The sequence below is a fragment of the Lathyrus oleraceus genome, chromosome 3, assembly GCF_024323335.1.
Source record: "Lathyrus oleraceus cultivar Zhongwan6 chromosome 3, CAAS_Psat_ZW6_1.0, whole genome shotgun sequence".
Classification (NCBI taxonomy): domain Eukaryota; kingdom Viridiplantae; phylum Streptophyta; class Magnoliopsida; order Fabales; family Fabaceae; genus Lathyrus; species Lathyrus oleraceus.
In genome coordinates, this window is record NC_066581.1 from 153,560,131 (window position 1) to 153,570,873 (window position 10,743).

A 10,743-nucleotide genomic window follows, 5' to 3' on the forward strand; every position below is an offset into this window, starting at 1 on the left:
TTGTGTTATGATTGTGGCTCTTAGGGAAACAATGGAGTCTTGTTTTGTGGGTCCTGGGAGACTCTTTTACCATATGCTAGTTTCTTATTTTGGCTTCCTTGAAGTAGATATTTGCATATTCTTTTAGAATTTTCTCCCTCGAAATGTATAAGGGAGTATATGAGAAGAAGTAGGATCAAGGCCCCCTTTCTCTGTCATCCCGACAACGATTGTTTTTTATGTCTAGTTTATGGTTTCTTGATCAGCGTACTTTCTCCACCTCTTCGTCCTGGAGTTCTTCTTCATAATTTATGTAAGTCTAGGTCATAGTTAAGAGGTCATTTAAGCTACATGCTCCTTCTAGCCATGCCTTAGCATGAAACATGAAGTCTTGTCTAAATCCCTTTTTGAAAATCCAACAGTTTTAATTTATCATTCGTTCCCCTAGCTCTCTTGCCACTTCAGTAAACCACTTAATATATTATGGCAGGTATCCCTGTTCTTTTGATGAATGCCACTGAGTATGGCTATCTTTGTGGGCTACTACTTTTGAGTAATGAATTGAGTTGTGAAAGAGTCTCACAGTTCCTTCTAGAAATTTATGATCTTATCCAGGAGGGACTTGAACCACTTTATTTCAGCTTCTTTGATTGTTAGCACAAATAGTCTGCATTTCACGCCCCTCGGGTGTGGTAGTAGTCAAGTATGGTGTCTATGTGCTCAATATGTCCATTTGGGTCTCTTGATTTGTCATAGTTGTCTAGCTTGGGAGGTTTCATAAGGGATTTCGTGATCCTGGGATGTGATTCGAGAACATATTCATGTTCTTTGGGGAAGCATCGCTTCGATGTCGTGCCTATTGTCTCTATGATAGTAGCATGACAATCAATAGCGGGAATTGTATATTTTCGGTGGAGTGTGATTGTCTCCTCTTCCCTCAGACTCGCATGGTGGGGTATGACGTTTTTGACATCGGTTGTAAAATGGGAATCCAAGGACTGCCTTGTTTGAAGAGATGACATCAACAAAGATTGATCCTAGCTCAACTCCATTCATTCGTGCAAAAGGTCCATTGGAGAAACATATTATAAATTTTATTCAATTCAGGGTACTCTTTTAGAAAAGAATGTGAGTTATGTTGTTGCACGAGGCTATAAATATTGTTAAGTAGATCGTTATCCCCTTGCATAAGTAGATTGGCATATAGTTGTTGGAGGCTTGAAGCATCTCTTTCCCGAGAATCACTAGTTGCGATGGACGTTGCGTCGAGTTTTGGCCTTGGAGTGATTGCTAAAAATACTATAAAATCATGAGGACTTGGAATGTGCCTTGGCTGATTGTCAGAGGGACCGTAGGAGGGAGTCGAGTATCCTTTATGAGATCAGGAACATTGACCGTTGAAGTGTGATAACTCAGAAATGTATCGTGTTTTTAACTTTACTTACATGCATTTTGTTCTCGAATTTTATAGATTTTTGTAGTGTTATTTATGCTTGCATTATCTTCATGTTCCATGTATTAAGTGGTTAGAAGCTTTTGTGCGGAGAAACGGTGGAAAACAACAAAAACGGGAGAAAATTACATGAATCATGTTGTCATGACGACCTCCTCAGAGCCATGACATTCATCACCCCTCCAGGGTGTCAACCCATCATGGAAAAGTCAACAAAAATGAAGAAAATGAACTTGAGAAGCATGACGAACAGGTTGTCAGCCTCATGACGACCGTCATGGATCCCAGCATCGTGACAGACAGACCGTCACCAGCATGACGTCCATCATGATGGGTCAACCCATAATCTTTGTTTGCTTTAAGGAGTCAGATGCTACACTTTGCACCATTATCTCCACTACATGTTCACTTTTTTATCAGTTACCAGCACGAATTTAACACTATATATAGCCCCTTTTATGATAGTTTTTTACATCAAAGCTTATTGTAAGAATCAGATTTATTTTTAAGCATAAAAATCACTTATTATAAAAGCAATTATTGTCTCATATTAAACAATATTAAACCTTTTAGATATAAGTTTTGAGCTTGGAATGTATTTCTCTGCAATATTGTAGCTGCTACTTAATATTAATCATGCCGAAATTGTATTATTAACATTCGTTTCTTTGCATTATGTACTGGATAAAGTCTTCGTTTGGAGAAAATTCTTATTTTAATCACAGTTTATTCATCAGTTACTTCCATTTTCTATCTTATTTCGTTATCGTATACATATGCATTTGTTTAGTAATATTTTTGGAAGTAAGAACTTTAGAATTATATATTGTATGCTTTACATTTTTAACATGTTCTGCTAAATCTATCGAGTCCTGAATGTGAGGACCGTCGTATCGACAATGCTTCATTGAGTTTGTAACATTTATAAAAATAACAAGAATTATTTTTAAGTTTGAATTTACTAGTTTTAACGATAAAAATTTACTGTGAAAGTTGAAACAATGTGATACTTATTTCTCCTTAAAATAGAAGAAATTGTATATGTCTCTGAAAATTTTGGACATTGATTTTAAAATACAGCAAAAGCGTTTTTTCAATTAGTTTAGGAATTATAAATTTTCAAAAAGTTATTATGAACTTATAAACGGGTACGCAAAAACGGGCATCTGTAAGTTTAAAATACAGTTTTTGACACACGAAAGCTGACGGAACCTTTAGATTAAACTTTCTACATAAAAATAATTTTTCAAGTAAAAAATAATTAATTTTCAAAAAGAATTTCGAAGTTGTAATACGCACTCGTGAAAGTGGTCAGATAGATTATAGAGTTGAAATCCGGTGTCTTACACGCGGAAGCAGGAGGCCCCCTTAATTTAATTCTTTTGCGCAAGAAAACATTTTCCTGTTATAATTATAAAACACAATTTAATGGGTACAATATGGACGCATGAATCGCATTTGAGTCTCTCGTTCTTATTAATTACAAAAACAATTTATTTTCTCTTTTTTGCAAACAAAAATACTTTTTCATTGTCTTAGATACACAAAACGATAATAGATAACGATAATTGACATTGATCTCCGTGGATTCGACATTTTTTTATATTTTAATCGATATTTTTGTGCCCTTCCAGACCTATTAAAGTGGTTGCAACAACATTATTGCATTCAGAAATTGTTCGAGTAGATCTCGATGTTGGCATTCCCTCACGAGTCTGATCGATGATTTGTGTAAGGGAGATTAGATGATTGCGGAATATCAAAGAAGAAACGGTGGTTTTTCATAAAATTCCGCTGAAATCAAATGTTAGATTCACTCGGACAACACAATTGTTACGTTCATGAACCAAAGATAGTTGCTAATAGAGAGTGTGATAGAATTCAAGTGCGGTGGAGCATGTTTTCGATACGACAGGACAGGATTGAATTAACAAAATAAAGTAGGTGACCAAAAGTAGAATTGATCCATAAAAATAAAGCATGCCACCTTAGATCCTTTAAATGAACAAAAAGCAAAAGCCTTTTTCTTCAACAATCCATCTCTCTCTCTAACCCTTTTCTATTTGATAGAGAAATGACAAGTAAAAAAGAATAATATCTCTTTCAAGAATCAGCCTTACTCCTGCAGTTTTAGGATCTCAAGGATCTACAAGCTCAAGTTTATTACTATATTCTTTATTACAAACCTTATCCCTGTGATGTAACATAATCAAATAGAGCTGTCACGGGATTCATGGCTTATGTTTCAAATTTCAATTTTTAACCTGAAGAAGAACCAATAATTTCTACTTCACTATTTGCCAGAACACCTGCCACTCAGCAAAACTTGGCACGATAATACCATATAAGTATTAATTAATTTTCATGTATTATATAAATGTTAGTAGTATACATTTTAAACCGGAGTAAATTCTATAGAATGAAGTGCCAAGGAATAAAAATAGTATAAAAGTAAACATGTTTTCAACTCGTGAGTGATGTTTGGACCACAAACTTTCCTTATTATATGCGACAATACATGTGTTGTAAGAGAATCTTATATTAAATATAGTCAGGTAAAAATATTATTTTAAAATAAGATATTTTTCTCATAAGCAATGAATTATTTTTTAGTTTTCATCTAGTGAATAAGAAAAGTTTTGTGATAAAAAGGGAAGGGTGTTTGGAAAGTGCTATGTTTTTGCATATTGGTAAGTATCAACCCTTACAAAAAGGTGTACATTAATCATGATTTAATATGAACAAGCAGATTATTGCACAAATTCAACACTTGCATTAATCATTAATCATGATTTAATGGGAAGCATCAGATTATTGCAATAGGTAGACAATATAGAGAGGAATGAACTGTTCCTTTCTTTAGGTGGGTCCATGTTCCATACAAGTTGTACAGATATTGCAGCACCAATTGGCCCACAACTGTGGCTATGATTGAGTACTCAAACAAAACCTAGTCTGTGTTGCTTTATTATTCTACTGTCAGAACTTATTTGATTTTACACTTATTGCAATGTATATGTAGTAGTAGCATGTTACAGTCTATCTATCACTTTTGAAGTTCTCTTTTCTAGTCTACATTTTTAGGGCTTCCTTTTCTTACAGTGGCATCTTCAAACTTAACTTGAATTTCAACTACTCATTCTTTGTCTTGTTTTTTTCAGGGATGACACCAAATGTTTTATTCAATAACTCACAGAAACCAATCTTCACTCAGGATTGATTGCATGGTCTCTTATAACAAGTGTCATTGTTTTTATACTTGTTTCAGCAGTATAGATATTTAATAGGTTACAGACTCATTACTATAAAACAACTAAAGATTGCAACATTTTTCTAGTAGCATTTAATAAATTAGGTAGGACCATGTGTTGTTAATAATCAAATACAATAATAATAGAGTTACAATATTCAAAAAACAAAGCAGAAAGCCAGATCAGGGATTCAATTCAACCATTCACACCACCCTGCCTGTCAAATCAACCACTGCATCCTCCACAAGTTCTTCAAGCAACTTCCCTTCTACTACCTTTACCAAAATATCCACCTCAAATCCCATTAGCTCAACCCACCCTTTACCCACGACCTCTTTTCTCACTACAGTTTCCACCACCAGGCTGTTACTGTCCCCACAATCCCCCCAAACAGACCCTATGCCACTAGATGTCAACTCCTTCATTTGGGCTACAATAAGGTCTACCAAAAATGGAGATGCACCCTCTGATAATTGGAGCCTTCTGTGGTCCCCACTCCACAACTTGCCAATTAAGGAACTTTCTGATCCATACCCAGTAACTTCTGTTAGTGCAACATTGACACAATCGAAGACAAGCTTCTGATTAGATCTCCTCTGCCTTCGCTTTGCTTCATGAAGAGGCTGAACCTCCTCCTTGTCGTAGAGACTGGCATACTTGTCCCTCAATGATGGCTCCAATGGACTTTCAAGGGAATGCCATCTAGAGTAAAACGAGTCAGACTGCACTTGATCATCAAGTCCAGCAGCTGATAGTAATTTCTGAACAAGGACGAGCAGGTCTTGATCCTCTACCTTGGTGTCTAAGGAAACCGATGTAGATTTTATTGGGTACGGACTTGCCACCTCCGTACAAGGACCATCCCATGAGAGGGTTCGAGCTATTGATTCTATAGGTGGTGATTTGTCAATTAAATTAGACTTCAGAGACACCCGTGATCCTGCAGAATAGATGACATTCAAGTAAATAAACCAATAAAGACAAGAATTTTCAAATAATAACATGCTGGCTTATCAAAATAAAATAAGAACATGCTGAAATAGCAGGTTCGGGATCAATAGAAAGCAAAGCTTTAAGCATTACCCAGCAGACCACCCTTCATACAGTCCAAGGACTCGTGAGCTGCATTTTCATCTTCAAAGGGAGGCTCTAAAACTGAGATTGGACTTGGCTGGTCCTGGTTTTCACTTGAAATCCCTGTCACCGTGGACTTTGACGTGGTAGATTCAGGCTGTGAAAACAAACAAAACAGTCTCAGAAACTTCCCCAGTCCATTTATTTACCAACACCCAGTACATAAAAAATATTTTCACAAATATTAGCCCAGGATATATGGCATTAAATTCATCATTCCATAATCTTTGACAACAAGAAATCAAAAAGGCTATGCTTCAGAGTCTAGTCTAGGCAGACTGAGAAGACACATTTCTATTATTTATCATAAGTCCTGTAATGTTCTTTCATAACTAGGCATTGTTTTCATTTGTTACACTATTTCCAACACATACCAAAATCCTCAAACAATTTGTCAAGTTGTTTGCTTACATAGAACCCGCCACCATGTCATCCAATTTCTTTCACAGTATACAACACATGAAAGCATCTGTACAACAGTGCAAGTTTCTAGGGACTAAACTTAGTAGTTAGGTGGAGAAAGCAGAAACTTACTTCTGGATAGTGATGAAGAAGTACTTAAGCTTATACAGTTTAAGACCGTTTTTATCATGCTACATAGCAAGACATAGATACAGATGAAAAGAGACAGCTATACAACTCATTAATATACTACTGAGTTTAGAAGAGGCAACGAATATTCAATAATGTGTTTCCGTTCAATAATTCAATTAGTTCCCATTTTTCTCCCCCTTTTGCCCTTTTGTAGGGGTAGAGAGGAAGGGGATTGAGGAACTGAGGAAAAGTAGCATAGTTGGTGACATTAATGAGTTAACTTAGGTAGCCAATAGAGAAAACTTGCACAATGCACTATGAAAACATGGATAAAATATGCTGAACAATATTAGCTATTACCTCCATAGATATTACGCCTCGTCTGCTAAAGACAGGATTGGATAAAGCTTTGCTCGATGATTCACATAGAGCTGGAAGGGAACACTCTTCAAAGGACCCACCATTGAAGCTTTGAGACACATCATTCCTAAAGACTTCAGGTGAGTTTATCGTAGATACTGATGTTTCTGCAATAGTTGATTGAGACTCGTCTGTAGAATGGGATAGACAAGATTTTTCCCTGATTGATTTCTTATTCCTTGAGAATAAGAAACTCGCAACTTTCCCTTTAAATGTTGACTTCATACTCTTTGACTTCGTCAATTCCTTGGAGCCGTGTGCTTTACCAGCATCGTTATTACAAGCTTCAATGTACAGCCCATTTTCATAGACGTTGGAAGATACAGGAACAGATTTTGACCTGGGAAGGCTTTTAGTAGACCCATCCGCATATATTTCTTCATCATTGGAATTTTTACTGCAAGAAACAGATTCCCTCGGTTCTGGTTCTTCATTAATACCTTCAATCTCAGATATTAGAGATTTCTTTATATCTGAAAGAGCAAGCATCTCACCCAATGTAGAACTTCTCCGCATATGCCTCTGTTCTTGAAGATCCTTCTTAGATGCCATCATGGCCCATCTTTCAGAAAGTCGTTTCTTGGCCTCTCGGCCTACTGAAGATTCAGGAGAACACGAAGCACGACTGAAGGATGATGAAGAATAAGGACTGTCACAGCGATTGACGAAATCCCAAGAATGCCTGGGAGATGGTGACATAACTTCCAAATCACTAAAATTCCCTGCAGTACACTCATGATCTGATTTGTAGAATGAACTATCATCGCCAATATATCCTGTGGAAAATACTGGAGAATACACGGTTTCATCCCTTTGATAGCTTCCGAGATCTTCATGCATCTGCCGTGTAATTTCTTCTGCAACTTTTCTTGATTCAAGTAGATCATCATCTTCAGGGTCGTGATAGAAGTTTCCACTTTGCAGATTTTGAGGTGATGATGACATTGGAGAAACCAAGGCCTTAATATCATGTGCTCTTACAGAACTAGGCTTCAATACCACTATTCGAGTAGGTTGAACTGGAAATTCCTCAACTTTCTGACTGGCGGGAGAGTATCCAGGACTATTTCTCTCCCATGCAGCGTCATTATTTAATGGTTTCTTAATATGTTTGTCACTATTGTTTCCCTTTCTACTGAACTTTTCATTGTCAACCATCTTCGAAGGTTTCAGAACAGTAATACGCTTTGTCTCAGCCAGTGGAGTAGACTGTCGTTCATATAGATTTTGAGAATCCAATAACCTGATTAACAGATCGTTATTGGAGCTTAAAACTTCCAAGGCTTCGTCAAACTCCTTTGATTGGCGTAATCTCTCATCTGTAGAGAGTCGTTTTGCTTCCATGAATTTTTGACGAATGAAAGCCATTTTCTTCTCATTAACATCTTCAGCCCACTTCCCTCTCTCTGGTGTCTTGTCATTTACATTGCTTGTTCTCTGTGATTGCAGCCATATTTCATAAATATCTTTGTAAGCAACCTGTTCTCTGTTCGGATGAATTTCATGAAGCATTTCCTTGTCCATAAACCTATCATCCAACTGCCGGTGATTGAATGATGTCCCAGAATGACCACACATGTGCTGAGAACAATCTCCTCCAGGGCTTCTCTCCACAGGTAAATTCCGTTTTCCCTGTGGAAGGGCCTCGAGGCCCATTAACTTTGCAACAACATTTGGTGGATTATGCTTGGAAACAACTTCTTTGGACATTTCTTGGTCCATGAGCATCTTGATGGGTGTTCCATTTATTTTTTTATTTGAAGACGCTCTCATTAAGTTAGAAACAATCTGCAAAGTCCATTAAAACGGAAAAAAAAAAATCAAAACAAGTACAGCAAAGTACAAGTAAGTTAAAAATGAGAAGAACACTCCACATGCCAGTATCATCTCATCAATCTTTTCCTTTGAATTACACCAAAAGAACTCCACCGACAAAAAAAAATAGTAATCCTTTTTAAATTACCGGCCTATCTTCTATCTGATCAGCAAATGAAGGACTTGCAATCCTCGAAACATCCGATTGACTTCTTGAAAGAGATGCTGCTGCAAGTCAGTTATAATGCAGTGAGATCGAAACGGCAAATTATAAACGGTATAGAACAATTCCAACAGCAAAACCACAAGTACAACTATTACATACAAGTTGCAAAAATATATAAAAGCAATTGACTGGGTTTTATGATACTAAAGTCAGCTAAACACAAAAACCAGACAGGTCATAAAGAGAGTTAGTTGTCTATCCAAAAAACTCATGAATGAAGACACAAAGGAAAATAAATAAATAAACAAAACTACAACTATAAGGCAAATATGAAAGTGCAACCAAAGAACAAAATATAGTTTCTTACGTTTCCTCTATTAATTAATCATCATCACATCACCTACAAGCTATAACCCACCAATTTCTACTGTCTACCAAACCCCCTCAAAAAAAAAAAAAAAAAACAACTTAAACACAACCCATCATTGAGAATTTCCATAAAGAATGAAATGATAAACCTGTAAAAGGTAAAGCAAGGAATTTGGTGGCTAAAAACGGAAAATTACAAAAATAATAATTAAATTAGAGAGGAAAAGAAAAGAAAAGAAAACCATGATCACGGTGTGGCTTGTCGGTGAGAAGCTTGTTTCCATTGACAGTAGTAGCAGTAGTCAAATCAAAAAGGTTAACCATTCTTCCCAAGCATCCAGGAAAAGGCTTGTCATCATTGTGAACCGTTCTATTATTCATGACAGTATTCATTTCAACACCTACACAGAAACAAAAACAGAAGGTTAATTGATTATAGAGATCTAAAACCTAGAAATTAAAAGAAGAAAAATAAACAATCAAATCAACAGTAAAATAACAAGATCCAAACAGAGAATGAACAACAATGTAATAACATAGGGAAGAATTTAGGAAAACCTAGAAAAAATATGAAAGGGGAAAACGACATTGATCTGGAATGTCGGTGGAGGAGAAAAGGAGAATCTAGAGAGAGAGAGAGAGAGAGAAAGGAGAGAAGAAAGGTTGAGAGAGAGAGAGAGAGAGAGAGAGAGAGAGAGAAGGAACCTTAGGAGGAGAAGAAGGAGAGGCGGTGGGTGGTGTGGCATTGAGGGGAAGGATGATTTGACGGAGTTGTTAGCTGTTTGCGTCGCGTCGGACTTGAAACCTCCTTTTAGTTGAGTGTTGTGCGATTCGTTTCACTCATTTATTACTTTTGGGTTACGATTAATCACACGGGTCACTTAACACTAACACACCTGCTTTGCTTATTTTAATTAATAGTACTACTATACTAGAATTTACTTTACTATTTTTGTTGATATTGAATAACTATCTAATATTTCTGTAATGAGATTTTCCTTATAAAAATATAATAATACTCCCATTTATTAAACACATATAATTGATTCATTTTTGAGACACTTATGACATTTTCAGAATATTTAATCATAAAATTGAGGCCTAACTCAAAAATCAATAAATTGAATGTGTATGAGATGTATCCGAAAAGTATTTTCAAATTAAAAAATATTTTTAAAATTATATAAGATTCTTTTCCACCTTATAGGACGGTGAGATAAGAAATTCTCTAAAATACTTTCTTTAATATTTATTTAATAACGTTAAATTGGATGGACATAATTAGAGTGATAATTAATGTTTTAATTGTTCTTACATTTTAATTGTGTGTTATAGATAATTTTGAACTATGAAAATCTAAAATAATTTTGAATTAGAACAATTTTGAATATGTGTTGGATGTTGATGGTTTAGTTTAACAAAGAAGATGTGAAAGAAGAGATTTGAGATTGCAATAAAATTAAAAGCCTTTGTTTTTTTTTTGTTAATTTTGGTTTATTGAAGAAAAAATGTAGGTTGATGTTAAGGGTGACTTTATGAGATTTTTTGTCTGAATTCCATTCAAATGAAAAGTTAGTAAAAAGATTGTTATGTTATGGAATTAGAATTGTTTGATGAATGGT

General features: G+C 35.6%; 1 protein-coding gene across 4 annotated transcripts; it reads right to left on the reverse strand.

The window, feature by feature from the left end:
- Positions 1–4,746: 4,746 nt before the first annotated feature.
- Positions 4,747–10,011, reverse strand: LOC127125933 (uncharacterized). Of its 4 annotated transcripts, none has more exons than XM_051054794.1 (6): positions 9,827–10,011; positions 9,364–9,522; positions 8,735–8,811; positions 6,712–8,559; positions 5,767–5,914; positions 4,747–5,623 (listed from the first exon to the last, which is right to left on the reverse strand). In XM_051054794.1, exons 2-6 carry the CDS (start codon positions 9,512–9,514, stop codon positions 4,887–4,889), a joined length of 2,961 nt encoding a protein of 986 aa, XP_050910751.1. In that variant the 5' UTR covers positions 9,515–9,522; positions 9,827–10,011; the 3' UTR covers positions 4,747–4,886. The 4 variants fall into 4 exon arrangements, with proteins under 4 accessions (XP_050910751.1, XP_050910750.1, XP_050910749.1 ...); XM_051054793.1 differs by having other exon boundaries at positions 8,735–8,814; XM_051054792.1 differs by lacking the exon at positions 9,827–10,011 and adding an exon at positions 9,680–9,814.
- Between the last annotated feature and the right edge of the window lie 732 nt (positions 10,012–10,743).

What these genes read in the sequence shown, in the direction of transcription:
- LOC127125933 (XM_051054791.1), bottom strand. Translation starts at nt 9,710, where the DNA reads ATGTCGTTTTCCCCTTTCATATTTTTTCTAG. An exon ending in CCCTTTCATATTTTTTCTAG is followed by an intron (nt 9,523 to 9,679) that starts GTTTTCCTAAAT and finishes GTTTCTGTGTAG; the next exon opens with GTGTTGAAATGAATACTGTC. An exon ending in CAAGCCACACCGTGATCATG is followed by an intron (nt 8,815 to 9,363) that starts GTTTTCTTTTCT and finishes ACTGACTTGCAG; the next exon opens with CAGCATCTCTTTCAAGAAGT.